This window comes from Scyliorhinus canicula, chromosome 8, assembly GCF_902713615.1.
Source record: "Scyliorhinus canicula chromosome 8, sScyCan1.1, whole genome shotgun sequence".
NCBI classification, from domain to species: Eukaryota; Metazoa; Chordata; class Chondrichthyes; order Carcharhiniformes; family Scyliorhinidae; genus Scyliorhinus; species Scyliorhinus canicula.
Genome location: NC_052153.1, coordinates 117,126,409 through 117,141,153, shown reverse-complemented (window position 1 = coordinate 117,141,153; position 14,745 = coordinate 117,126,409). Strand labels below are relative to the sequence as shown.

The 14,745-nt window shown below is 50.7% G+C and overlaps 1 protein-coding gene across 4 annotated transcripts in view; it reads left to right on the top strand.

Moving 5' to 3' along the window:
* fer (fer (fps/fes related) tyrosine kinase) overlaps positions 1-14,745 on the top strand; it is a 364,060-nt gene that overhangs the window by 162,382 nt on the left and 186,933 nt on the right. For 3 of the 4 annotated variants that reach the window (XM_038805140.1, XM_038805139.1, XM_038805142.1), the window contains exons 9-10: positions 4,658-4,847; positions 9,628-9,765. In XM_038805140.1, the coding sequence (XP_038661068.1) occupies positions 4,658-4,847; positions 9,628-9,765 (328 nt within the window). The remainder of the gene's footprint in view (positions 1-4,657; positions 4,848-9,627; positions 9,766-14,745) is intronic. The other variant, XM_038805141.1, reaches the window with a different exon arrangement.

Genomic DNA, 14,745 nt, shown 5'->3' with positions numbered 1-14,745 from the left:
CCAGCGACAGCGGGAGTGCATCCCATCTCCGAAACTCTCCCTTCATTTGCTCCACCACCCTGGCCAAATTTAACTTGTGCAGCCTGCCCCAGTCTCGCGCCACCTGGATTCCCAAATACCGGAAATTTTCCTCAACTAACCTAAACGGTAGCCCTCTCAATCTGTTCTCCTGGCCCCTTGCCTGTACCACAAACATTTCACTCTTGACCGTATTTAATTTGTATCCTGAGAACTGGCCGAACTCCCTCAGCATTCCCAGTATAGTTCCCATCCCGGCCACTGGGTCCGACACGTACAGGAGCAGGTCGTCTGCATAAAGAGAAACCCTATGTTCAACCCCGCCCCTCACCATCCCCTTCCAACCCTCTGCGGCTCTCAGCGCAATCGCCAGCGGCTCTATGGCCAGCGCAAACAGCAGCGGGGAGAGCGGGCAGCCCTGCCTGGTCCCTCGGTACAACCTAAAGTACTCCGACACTTCTCTGTTGGTCCTGACGCTGGCCCTCGGGGCCTGATATAATAATTTGATCCAATCCACCAATCCCTCCCCGAACCCAAACCGTCCGAGCACCTCCCATAGATATTCCCACTCCACCCGGTCAAAGGCCTTCTCGGCGTCCATAGCCACCACTACCTCCACCTCTCTACCCGCCGGGGGCATCATTATCACATTGAGCAATCTCCTCAGATTGGCCGCCAGCTGCCTACCTTTCACGAACCCCGTTTGATCCTCCCCAATCACCTCCGGTACACAGTCCTCCATTCTACCCGCCAGTACCTTTGCCAGGAGCTTGGCATCTACATTAATCAGGGAGATTGGCCTGTAGGACCCGCACACCTCCGGGTCTTTACCCCGCTTTAATATCAGAGATATGGTGGCTTGTGACATCGTCGGCGGCAGGGTCCCTCTGTCCCTTGCCTCATTGAAAACCCTCGCCAAGACCGGGCCCACCAGCTCAGAGAACTTCCTATAAAACTCTACTGGGTATCCATCCGGCCCCGGGGACTTCCCCGACTGCATGGCCTTTAGGCCCCCCAATACCTCCTCTACTCTAATCGGGGCCCCCAGCTCTTCCACTCGCCCCCCCCCAACTGTTGGGAATGTTAACCCATCCAGAAACCTTTTCATCCCCTCCGGTTCTTCTGGCGGCTCCGAAGTATACAGCTTACGATAGAAGTCCCGGAATACCCTATTCAATTCTGCCGGATCCTCCACTTTGTGCCCCCCCTCGTCCCTCACTCTACCTATTTCCCTGGCCGCCTCCCTCCTCCTAAGTTGCTGCGCTAACAGTCTGCTAGCCTTTTCCCCATACTCGTACACCACTCCCCTCGCCTTCCTAAGCTGTTCCACGGCCCTGCTCGTGGATAGTGCCCCCAGTTCCGCCTGTAGCCTCTGCCTTTCCCTGAGTAAAACCTCCCCCGGGGACTCCGCGTGCTCTTCATCTATCCGGCCCATTTCCCTGACCAATCTATCCATCTCTGCCCGGTCTGCCTTGGCTCTATGGGCCCCAATTGAAATCAGCTCCCCCCGCACTACTGCCTTTAGCGCCTCCCACACGGTCGCCGCTGAGACCTCCCCAGTGTCATTCACCTGCAGGTAATTTTTTATACATTTCCGAAGCCTCTCGCAGATCCCCTCCTCCGACAGCAGTCCCACATCTAGCCTCCATTGCGGGCGTTGATACCTCGCTCCCCCGAACTGCAGGTCCACCCAATGCGGGGCATGGTCTGAAATGGTAATTGCTGAGTATTCCGTGTTCTTTACCTCCCCCCTACAGTCCCTGCTTAGCACAAAGAAATCTATCCTGGAATATACTTTGTGGACGTGCGAGTAGAACGAGTAGCCCCTTCCTGTTGGCTGTCCCTCCCTCCAGGGGTCCACTGCCCCCATTTGCTCCATAAACCCTTTCAGCTCCCTTGCCATTGCTGAGAGCCTACCCGTTCTGGGACACGACCGATCCAAAGTCGGGTCAAGGACCATGTTAAAGTCCCCTCCCATTATTAGCCTGCGAGAATCCAAGTCCGGGATCTTCCCCAGCACTCTTTTAATGAAGTCCACGTCATCCCAGTTCGGGGCATATATATTCACCAGCACCACTCTTCTCCCCTCCAGCCTGCCCCGTACCATCAGGTATCTGCCCCCCCTGTCTGCGGATATGCCCTCTGCCTCAAATTGCACACGCTTGTTGATCATGATTGCCACCCCTCTGGACTTCGAGTCCAAGTCCGAGTGGAAGACCTGGCTAATCCAGCCCTTCCTTAGCCTGGTCTGGTCTGACACTTTCAGATGTGTCTCCTGCAACATAATTACGTCCGCCCTCAGGGCCCGCAAGTGCGCGAACACCCGCGCCCTCTTAACCGGCCCATTCAGTCCCTTGACGTTCCAGGTGATCAGCCTGGTCGGGGGGCACATCCCACCCCCCCCACCCCGCCGGTCAGCCATAGCCTTTCTCGGGCCGGCCCCTGACCCGTGCGTCGCGCCCTTCCTGGCCCGCCCTATAGCTGCCTCCACCCTCGACCTCCTTTCCAGTGCCTATTTCAAGTCCCTCTCCCGTCAGCAGAACAACCCCCCCCCTCCCCTAACCCCATCCCCCGATACCCCCACCCCTGCCATCTACTGGCTATAGCTTTCCCCCCCATCTGACTTCCTTGACTAGCCAATCTGCTAGCCCGGTGACTCAACACTCCGGCGCCTTCCTGTCCCATTCCCCTTGTTTCCCCGCCCTCCTCCCCACCCACTGGGGCAAGCCGGCTCCAGTGTCTTCCGCGAGCTGCACAAAAAGCCCAAACAGGAAAAAAAAAGGGAAAAAACATAGAAAAAAGAGAAAAAGCACATAAATGTCCATGAACAAAGGAAAGAGTCTCAAATGTTCCGTTTGGCCCCATTGGCCCAGCAAACCGTTGAGCAGCAGTCCAGGCACATTCGGCGTTCCTCCCCACAGAAATCCTCGGGCCCTAACTCGTGTCCTTAGGGCCTCCTTTCGGGACCATCCCCAGGTCCCTCACAAAATCCATCGCTTCTTCGGGCTCGGAAAAGTAGTGGTGTTGACCCTGGTGCGTGACCCATAGCCGAGCTGGGAACAGCAGACCAAACTTCACGTGCTTCTTGAACAGCACCTCCTTGACATTCTTAAAGGCTGCTCGCCGCCGAGCCACCTCCTGGCTTAGGTCCTGATAGATGCGGAGCACACTGTTATTCCACGTGCTGCTCCTGGCGCTCTTTGCCCACTGCAGCACCCGCTCCTTGTCCACGAACCTGTGGAACCTAATCACCATCGGGCGGGGGGGTCCGCCCAGCCGCCCCTGCCTTGCCTGCACCCTGTGTGCCCCCTCCAGCTCCAGCGGTCGCGGAAAGGCTTCAGCCCCCATCAGCTGCTTCAGCAGGTCTGCTACAAACGCTGCAGCATCAGCTCCCTCCGCCCCCTCCGGGAGGCCGACCATCCTCAGATTGTTCCTGCGGACTCTATTCTCCAGCTCCTCTACTCTGTCCAGCAGTCTTCTCTGCCGCTCTTTCAGGCCGTCCACTTCTAGCGCTGCAACCGTTTGCGCATCCGCCTGCTCCTCCACCGCTTCTCCCAGCTCCTTAACTTTAACATCCTGGGCGTCCATCCTCTGGTTCAGCTGATCCACCGCTTTCTGGATTGGGTCCAAGCTGTCCCGCTTCAGCGCTTCAAAACTGGACTTCATTACCTGGAGCATGTTATCCAGCGCCAGCTGGATTGCTGAGTCCGGGTTCCGTGTGTCCGCCATCTTAGGTCCCAGGTAATTTTCTTCCGGTCCTTGTCTCTGTCCCTTTTTCTCCTTCTTCTTCTGCTTTCTGGAATCCCGCTGTTCCATATGCCGCAGCCCGCTCCTCGGCGCCTCCGCTGCCGCTTTCCTTCGCCCAGCTCCTTCAATTTGACCTCTTGGGCATCTGAAGTGGGTCCAAGCTGTCCCTCCTCAGCAACTCCAAACTTTTTCTTTTTCCCTTTGTCCTGGAGGAAGGAAGGTCCGTGGGTCCGCCATCTTAACCTGCAGGTCAGCTTCCTCCTTCTCTCTCTCTCTCCTTCTTCCTCACCTGCTGGCCTCCACACTTACATCCTCTGCAGCCCGCTCTCCTCCTCTGTTCCAGGCAGCCTTTCTGCCGCCTCCGTAGTCCCGCTATCGCGGGGAAACAGCTGTTCCAGCCGGCCGGAGTGAGAGCCCACCGAATGTGCGGCTCACTCGGACATCGCCGCCACCGGAAGTCCGTCAGTTCATTTTCAAGCAGTACATTCTGAATGGTCATAACCAGTGCTGCATAAAAATAAATAATTTTGCCTCTGGTTCTTTTACCAATTACACAAAACCAGTATACTCTGATTCTGTCACTGGAAACAGTTCTTCCTTATTTACATTGTCAAGGTCTTTTATTATTTTGAGTACTCTACTGTTCTCCCCTTTTCCTCTCTGCTCCAAGGAAAATAGCCCAAGCTGCTCTATTTCTCCACGTAACTGAAATTTCCAGAGCGCCTTCATGACTTTCTTTGTTCAGGCTTCAGCAGTGACTTGAGTTTTTCTTTTGAGCAATGACATCTATACTTAAAACAATTTGTGCAGAGTTGTTTTACTTGGTTTGTGGTATTTTTGCTATGAAGGTGGTGAAAATGTAATGCATCTGTTCAAAATTTCTTTCCACCAGCATTGTGTTACTGCTGAGTCAGAAGCAGGCATTGGAGGAACTGAGACAGAGTGTACAGCAGATGAAATGTACTGAGGCTAAACTCTCTGCACAGAAAGATCTGTTGGACCAAAAGGTCAAAGAGAATGATGGGAAGGAACCACCTCCAGTACTAGCCTATGAAGATGATGCAAGATCTATTACTTCAATGGTAGGTCTACACACAGTATGCATTATGTTTTGCAATGGCATTCATTTAAATTTAGAGATTGAAATTTAAAAAATGAAATAAAATTCTGATGAAACATCATTAGTTTCATGATGAACTCCTCATTGCAGACTCTTAAATGTTCTTGAGGGCCAACATATTTCAATAAGTTAAACACAAATTACTATGGATACTGGAATCTGAAACAAAAGCATAAAATACTGGACAATTACAGCAGGTCTGACGGCATCTGTGGAGAGAAAAGGGAGCTAATGTTTTGAGTCTGGATGACTTTTTGTCAAAGCTGGAGAGAAGTGGAAACCGGGTCAGATTTATACTGGTGTGCTTGAGAGCGTGTGTTTTGGTAAGGGGCCCAGCGATAGATGGAGATTAACAAAGATGTTGTGGACAGAAGGACAAAAAGAATGTAAATGGGGGTGATTAGGGCTGAGAAGGGTGCTGTTCGTGGCACATATAGAGGTTTGAATATGTGATTAGTGGACCAAAAGTGAGCAGTGTACCAAAGGGCAACTAGAAACAGATGGACCGGGTTTTTTTTGGGGGGGGGGGGGGGGGGGGGGGGAGAGGGAGGACAAGGGGGGCAATGGTGAGGGAAAAACATATGAATGGAAGAAATGAAAATAAATGGATGGAAATAAGGTGGGGGAGAGAGTTCACAGTCTGAAGTCGTTGAACTCAATATTAACTCTGGAAGGCTGTAACGTGCTGAATCGGAAGATGAGGAGCTGCTCCTCCAGTTTGTGCTGGGCTTCATTTGAACATTGCAGCAGGCCAAAGTTGGACATGTGGACGTGAGAGCAGGGTGGTGAGTTGTAATGGCAAGCAACAAGAGGATCTGGGTCCTGCTTGCGGACGGGTCGAAGGTGTTCTGCAAACTGGCCACCGAGTCTGCGTTTAGTCTGCCTAGAAGCACTGCCTCACTTGAAAAGAGTCTTTAGGCCCTGGGATGGTGAGCAGGGAGGAGGTAAAGGGGCAGGTGTTACACGGTCTGTGATTGCATGGGAAAATGCCATGGAAGAGGGTGAGGTGTTGGGAGTGATGGAGGAGTGGACCAGGGTGTCCCGGAGGGAACAGTCTCTGTGAAATGTTGACGGGGGAGTGAGGGAAAGATATGTTTGGTGGTGGAATCATGCTGGAGTTGGCGGAACTGGCAGAGGATGATTCTTTGAATATGGAGGCTGGTGGGGTAAAAAGTGAGGACAGGGGTGAAAGAGAAAATGCTGGAAAATCTCAGCAAGTCTGGCAGCATCTGTAGGGAGAGAAACGAGCTAACGTTTCGAGTCCGATGACTTTGTCAAAGCTAATAGACAGAGAAAGTGGGAAATATTTATACTGTGGAGTGAGAATGAAAGATGAGTCATAGCCACAGAAACCCAGGGAAACCGGGTGCTAATGGCCACAGAAACCAAGGGGAAATAGTGTTAATGGCAGTCCCCAGACTGTGAAAGGTCAAACAGCAGAGAAACTAACATCAGAGGATGAACTGCAGATGTGGGGGGAGGGGAAGGGGGAAGCAAAGAGGAGAAAGGTGAAGGAACGGTGGATAAGATTGTTGGGGGGGGGGGGGAGAGGTGAATTTAAATGTATATTAAGAAAGAAAGAAATGGTAAAAGACAGTTAAAATGAAATAAAAACAAATGGGTCAAGTAAGGTTAAGGGGGGGGGTTGTTGGGTTACGGGTATAGGGTGGATACGTGGGTTTGAGTAGGGTGATCATGGCTCGGCACAACATTGAGGGCCGAAGGGCCTGTTCTGTGCTGTACTGTTCTATGTCTAGTCTATGTCGGGTAGAGCTGATCATCTGAAGTTGTTGAATTTGATGTTCAGGCTGGAGGGCTGTAGCGGCCTTACCGGAGGGTGAGATGTTGTTCCTCCAGTTTGCGTTGCGCTTCACTGGAACATTGCAGCAGGCCAAGAGCAGACATGTGGGCATGGGAGCAGGGTCTTTTATTAAAATGGCAAGCAACAGGACGGTCAGGGTCCTGAAAGCGCACAGACCGAAGATGCTCAGTCTGCGTTTGGTGGACAGGGGTTCTGGGAGGGAAGGGAGGCGGTGAGGGAAGAGGTGGGGGAGATCAGTTGGAAACGGTTGAGAGTCCTGTTGACCACAGTGGGTGGGAAACCACAATTAAGGAATAATGAAGACATGTCAGCAGCACCATTTTGGAGAATGGCATCATCAGAACAAATGCAACGGCGGCGTAGGAACTGGGAGAATGGGATGGAGTCCTTGCAGGATGTGGGCTGTGAAGAGCTGTTGTTGAGGGAGCTGGGGGTTTATAATGGGTATTAGTGGAGGGTTTATCCCCAGAAATTGAAATAGAAAGATCAAGGAAGGGAAGGGAAGTGTCGGAGATGGACCATGTGAAAGTGATAGACGGGTGGAAATTGGAAGTGAAATCAATACATTTTTCCAGGTCCAGATGGGAACATGAAGCAGCACTGAAACAGTCATCGATGTATCGATAAAAGAGTTCTGGAATGGGGCTGGAGTAGGACTGGAACAAGGAATGTTCCACAAAAGTGTAACTCATGTGGGCATCCATAGCCACAGAGGAGGAGAGAGTATGGAGTCAAGATAGGAAGAAATGAGTTCGCTGGGGCAGGAACAGGCCGGTACGATGGAATACCAGGACAGTGTTGTTTGTGGATTTTGGGGAGAAGGTAGAAGCATCCTGTCCAGGGTAGGAAGCTGTGGCGGGAAGGTCTCCAGAGGAGAGGAGGTCAGTGACAGTCCTGGAAACAATGATTTGCTGCTCTGTGGTGGGGTCATGGTCCAGGGGGAGGTAGGAGGAAGTGTCGTTGAGAGTTGACTTTCAGTCTATGTGAGATAGAGGTTAGTACACCAGACAACAGCCCCACCCTTGTTGGCCGGTTTGATGTCAAAGCCAGGATTGGACCTGAGAGCATGGAGTGTAGCCAGTTCAGAAGGCGACAGATTAGAGTGGATGAGAAGAGCGGACAAATTGAGTTGGTCAATGTCATGCCTGCAGTTCTGAATAAAAAGATCAAGAGCAGGTGAGCGGCTGGAGGGAGGGATCCAGGTGAAGGGAGAACGCTGGAGGCGGATAAAAGGATCTGTTAAATGGAAGGGAGGACTCCTGCACTTAAATATGGCGGTGGAAGAAGAGTTCAGCATCATGTCAAGCCCAAAATTCATTTAGGGGTGAAGAGGTAAAGAGTTTGCATTTGACAAGAAAGATGATCCCTACAGGGTATAAAGGTAGAGTAATTTTGATTAACTGATCAATCAGATTATTACTTCAAAAATAAATGTTGACATGGGGAAGTGAAAAGCTGCATTAATTGGAGATTGGCTTTTGACGTGTTGTGGCACCTATTGCATAAGTGGCAAAATTCTAGGTCTGTTAAATTGCGATTGTATTCTCAAGTTTTATGCAATATGTTAAATTAATTCAAGGTGAACAATGAAATGAATCTGAAGGCAACAAAAAGAATGACAATTGTCTAAAGTGGCAATTGATGGGCAGCATGACAATGGTGGGCAGCACGGTAGCATGGTGGTTAGCATAAATGCTTCAGAGCTCCAGGGTCCCAGGTTCGATTCCCGGCTGGGTCACTGTCTGTGCGGAGTCTGCACGTCCTCCCCGTGTGTGCGTGGGTTTCCTCCGGGTGCTCCGGTTTCCTCCCACAGTCCAAAGATGTGCGGGTTAGGTGGATTGGCCATGCTAAATTGCCCTTAGTGTCCTAAAAAATAAGGTTAATGGTGGGGGGGTGGGGGGTTACTGGTATAGGTTGGCTTGAGTAGGGTGATCATTGCTTGGCACAACATCGAGGGCCGAAGGGCCTGTTCTGTGCTGTACTGTTCTATGTCTATGTCTAAAGAAATACATGGACACGATTTCACCAAAAACGTTAAGCGGTAGCGAGCGGGAACTGTCGGCAGCTTCCCGACAGTCGGCCCGGTGAGGCAGTCACCGCTATAAAACATTAATTGGTCCACTTGATGTGGCCCCACGTGCTTTACGCCGCAAATGATGGTCCAGCCACCTGATTCGCCGGGACAGCGCTCGCCAGCGTTCCCTAATGAGGGAGAGCATCAGTTAAACCAGTCCTGCTCAGCAAACCCACACAGCTCCTAGCCATGGCCGTCGAGAAGACCAGTCCCACAATTCGTGGATGCCGACCTGGGCAGATTACTGGACGGGGTCGTAGCCAGATAGGATGCCTTGTTTCCCCCAAGGGTCTCGGAGGGTCTGCCACTGGGCAGCCAGCGGTGCCTGGGAGAAACTGTCAGCGACTGTCAGCCAGGGAGTATGACCAGGAGCACCGGCACCTGGTGCGGTAAGAAGATGAACAACCTCTGCCATGCCGCACGTATGAGTTGGCACCCGAAGGACCCCCCCCCCCCCCCCCCCCCACACCCAAAGTATGCAGCTGGCACCGCCCGCATCCAACAACGTTCCATTCCCTGGTGCACCCATGTGCATCACTCCTACGCTGAATAACGTGTGCGTCTAACGATGTGTCCCCCAAGGAGAATTTGGCCCACAACAAACTGGAGAGGGCCCAGACAGGCGGTGGGGTGCTGAACATCAGAGTTGTCTTCCCCTACGAGGAATGGGACCAGAAGGTCACAGAGGTGGCCGAGGACAGATCTGTAATCAATGTTAGAGGCTAGCGGAAGGCATAGAGATGAGGATCCACCAGTCTCCACCTAGATGACATATCACACGTGCATTATTCATGCCATACAGACCGACCCATCCCTCCCACTGACCACATGTCCATTCTCCTGCAGGATCTCCATCCGATGACTCCAGCCCATTTGGGTTGCTCCCTCCCCCCGAGAGCTCCAGGGATGCCCCCAACCGCCACCAGCGCGGAGATGCACACCTGCGTTGGCAACGATAGTGACAGGCTTCTGGGGCACATTCTGGTGAGTACCACACAGTTGCTGATGCACATCAGGTGGAGGCAGGAATGACCAGGCGAGACAACAGCTGGGTGCCAGTCAGATGCTGAGCCTCCGGATCAAATTTACCCAGAGCTGATGCAGATGCTAGTACGGCCGTGCGTTTCAGAGGGGGATGTCAGGGACCCTTCAGCAGGTCCATAGCCGTTTGGAGGAGTCCTAGAGACTACGGGTGCAGGAGATAGCGCTGGCAATGCGTGACACTGAAGCCAACACTGCTAGAGTTGTGTCTGCAGTGGAGAGCCCGGTGTACAATGTCGGCCCCAAAGTGGAGGTATCCAAGGCTTGGCTCAGTTAGTGACGGCCATGGCTAAACACCTCAAGATCCTGTCCCAGTCGCTGAGGGGATGTGACCCAGTACCAGGCGGACCTCGATGAGGCGCTGCGGGGCATGTTCCAGTGTCAGGTGGACGTTGCTGAGGCCCTCCAGAGCAATTCTTGGTTGCTAGGCACAGACCGAGGGGAGGATGAGCTGGGTGCCAACCCGGAGCCACCCTACAGAGGGACAACGGCATTCACCCGCTTCCTCGATACCCACCCCACTGCCAGCGGCGTGTCTTGGAATCAGTACCCAGAACAAGGCAAAGGCCATGGGACGCACAGGCAGCTGGCTGCCTCCACTCCTGATATGCATCCTGGGGATACACCTAGTCGCACGGTAGAGAACGGAAGACTAAATAGGTTGAGTATCACTGAGGCGGGGTGGGGGGGGGTGGGGGGGTGGGGGGGGGGGGGGGGGGGGGACCATCATCGGGGGATGGGGGCAGTTGGGGACACGTTTGTTCAATAATAAAAATCGCTGACCTAGACCAATATGACACCCCTGGCACTTTGTTCTGAAATGCGGGCCGAGCACCAATCCCATGTCCCATCTTCCCGGACATAGAGGTCCTGGATGCCTCCCCGCTCCCCCGGCACACCACGTGCAGGTAATTGGTTTGAGCGGGCACTCAGCAGACAAGCGGAGTCAAACTATGGCATTGAATGAGGAGCACTGGTGCACAGCTCACAGCGGGTTATCACCACCCCTCTTCCCCCAGCAGTGACCCGCTGACAGTGCCACGCAGTCCTGTGCAAAATTGTCCATTTCTTCCTTTTGTTTTCTCCGTGCCTTTCTCACCATTGCCTCTCTTGCTGCCTGCCCAGATCATTCTTATGGATGAACACGTCCGTCTCTGCTGAGGCAGTAAAATAATGTTCTTTGCCCTGGTATGTTACCCAAAGCCTGGCTGGGACTAACATTTGCAATCTGACCTTGTTCTTGTACAGGGCCGACTTTAAATGGTTAAATTCGTCCCTGCGCTTTGCCAGGTCCACCCAAATGTTCTGATACACTCTTCTGTCCCTCCCAATCGCACACCTTCATTTATCGAGCCCAACGAAGGATGTTTTCTTGGTCCTGGCACTTGTGCAGCTTGGCTATTATCACCCTGGGCTGCTCCCGGCCCTGAGCTTTGGTCGGAGTGACCTGTGAGCCCAGTCGATCTCTGCAGGTTTAGGGAAGCTGTCCCTTCCAACTAGGTTGCCAAGCATTTGGGCCACGTAGATGGTTGGGTACCTCTATTGTGCTCCCTTGGGCTTCCAGTCTCTTTCCATGCCGTCTGCATGGCGGCTAGCGCCTCCGCCACTGGCACCTTGACTGCAGAGTTTATCTCGATCTTGATGCCGTCCTTCATTGCATTTAGTTCCTTGGTTAGGAACGTCTTCCATCTGGGAATGAAGATGGCTACTCACCTCCTTGGATCCCCTTCCCCCAGCTTCATATTTATAAAAAGGAGTACTACTCAGTACTAATGGCCACTTGCCGAGGAGACCATTAGATCACGGGAGGCCGTTAGATAAGGGCTCACTCCCATAATTGTATGGAAATTGGGCTTAAGTGGAGATTATTGGTTTCTCGCCATGCTAAGGTGGGATCCCGATGTCGGCAACTGGAGTGGGCTGATGAGATCGCAGATTGCCGTCCAGCGCTATTCTCGATTTTGACTTCTTCGGCCTCATCTCACTCTCGCTTAAGTGCAACATGGCCATTAAGTCATGCCCACATGAGGGCAGCACGGTGACGCAGTGGTTAGCACAGCAACCTCATGCGCCGAGGTCCCAGGTTCGATCCTGACTCTGGGTCATTATCCGTGTGAAGTTTGCACATTCTCCCCGAGTTTGCGTGGGTTATGCCCCCACAACTCAAAAGATGTGCAGGGTAGGTGGATTGGTCACGCTAAATTGCCCCTTTATTGCAAAAAATTAATTGGATAGTCTAAATTTATTCAAAAAAAAATCATGCACACATTTCATTTTTCATCCCTTAGATCAGCCACCATTTTAATTGTCAATGTGCTTTATTTCTGCCACATACCATGGATTATGGCTTACAATTTGTCAGGCAAAGAACTTTATTTTTGTGGTTTCAGTTTGACACTTCCTCTTTAATTCCCCTCTGCTTTCCTTAAGCTTTACACCAACACTGCCATGATGTAGGCAGAAGGGCAACTTGTTCCCAGGTCACTACTACTCTTGAACTGTCCACAGAAAGGTTTGTGAGAACAATTTGACCGTTTTGCTCCATATCCCCTACACCAGCAAAGAGGGGAGAGTGGAAAAAATACATGCATCCGTATGCACGGACATTCCCCTCTCTGTCACTCATTTTAAGCGTGAGAGAGAGATTTAGAAGTTTCAAGATAATGGCTATAATTGGTTTGGATATGTGGTCATGATTTATGATGACATAGATTGCTGCCTTTGTGATCATTCATCGGTATTTATTATTCCCATAGAAGATGCTGATTCAAAGGATACTCCTAGATATGGTTTCATAATGACCTTATTCAAGAGCTCTCAGAAGTGCAACTGATTATTGTCTTTGTAATCACTGACAGGTATTCATTATTCTTAAGCCATTCGTAGGACATGGTGAATAAAAAGATATTCCTAGAAAGTTATTGAATAAGACCATGATAAAATCTTTCTGAAATTAAAGTTGAAGTTGTTAGTCATTAAAATAGAACAGTTTTCTGCGGGATTCTACTCATCCCTGGAAACTATAGGGTAATTGTAACGGCTGATCTTTGAATTATTTTTTTACTATAATGCCGTAGAGCGATTTCCCATTCCTGCTCCATTTGTGTAGCTTACTGAGAGACCCTAGTGGCAGCAGCTAGGTACTGCAACATTTCTTTCAGTCACCGAAATGGCTGGAACATACAAAAGTTTTGAAATATTTTAAGTGCTGAACAAATACAATCAAGAGTTTTTCCCACCCCTGTTCATGGAAGGGTAATTAAAACAGTAACTCCTGCAGAAGTATGGAATAAAGTGGCAAAAAATACTGTTATTTTGGGCTGAATGACAATCTTGCAGTAAAACTATTCTGAGTAAAATTAATAGAACACAATGAATAAAACGGATTGTCTGTAGTTTTATGCATGGAAAATGCAGACTATTGCGATTTCTAGTTAAAGCATAAAGGCAACACAAAGTACTCCAATTGAGATCATGTTCTATTGAACCTCAATGGATATAAATCATTCGCAGTTCTTTATTTTTTTTAAGTTAACAATTGCAGTAGTTGATTAATCTGAGATATAGGATTTATGAATGTTTAGATAAACATAGTTTGATTAAAGCTAGTCAGCATGGCTTCGTGAGGGGCAGGTCATGCCTCACAAGCCTCATTGAATTCTTTGAGGATGTGACGAGACACATTGATGAAGTTCGGGCAGTGGATGTGGTGTATATGAATTTCAATAAGGCATTTGATAAGGTTCCCCATGGTAGGCTCATTCAGAAAGTTAGGGAGCATGGGATACAGGGAAATTTGCTGTCTGGATACAGAATTGACTGGCCAAAAGAAGACAGCGAGGGGTAGTGGATAGAAGGTATTCCGTCTGAAGTTCGATGACCAGTGGTGTCCCGCTCCTTGTGGTTTTTATAAATGACTTGGATGATGAAGTGGAAGGGTGGGTTAGTAAGATGACACGAAGGTTGGGGGAGTTGTAGATAGTGTTGGGGGCTGCTGTAGATGACAACAGGTCATTGACAGGATGCAGAGCTGGGCTGAGAAGTGGCAGCTGGAGTTCAACCTTGATAAATGTGAAGTGATTCATTTTGGAAGGTCGAATTTGAATGCTGAATACAGGGTTAAAGGCAGGATTCTTGGAAGTGTGGAGGAACAGAGGGATCTTGGGGTCCATGTACATAGATCCCTCAAAGTTGCCACCCAGGTTGATAGGGTTGTTAAGAAGGCGTATGGTGAGTTGGCTTTCATGAACTGGGGGATTATGTTTAAGAGCCGTGAGGTTTTGCTGCAGCTTTATAAAACCCTGGTTAGACCACACTTGGAATATTGTGTCCAGTTCTGGACGCCTCATGATAGGAAGGCTCTGGATGCTTTGGAGAGGGTACAGAGGAGATTTACCAGGATGCTGCCTGGACTGGAGGACATGTCTATGAAGAAAGGTTGAGGGAGTTAGGGCTGCACGGTAGCATTGTGGATAGCACAATTGCTTCACAGCTCCAGGGTCCCAGGTTCGATTCCCGGCTTGGGTCACTGTCTGTGCGGAGTCTGCACATTCTCCCTGTGTGTGCGTGGGTTTCCTCCGGGTGCTCCGGTTTCCGCCCACAGTCCAAAGATGTGCAGGTTAGGTGGATTGGCCATGCCAAATTGCCCTTAGTGTCCAAAATTGCCCTTAATGTTGGGTGGGGTTACTGGATTATGGGGATAGGGTGGAGGTGTGGGTAGGGTGCTCTTTCCAAGAGCCAGTGCAGACTCGATGGGCTGAATGGCCTCCTTCTGCACTGTAAATTCTATGAACTTCTCATTGGATGAAGACGGAAGAGAGGTGACTTTATAGAGATGTACAAGGTGATGAGGGGCACAGATAGAGTGGATAGCCAGAGACTTTTCCCCAGGGCGGAAATGGCTGTCACGAGGGGACATAATTT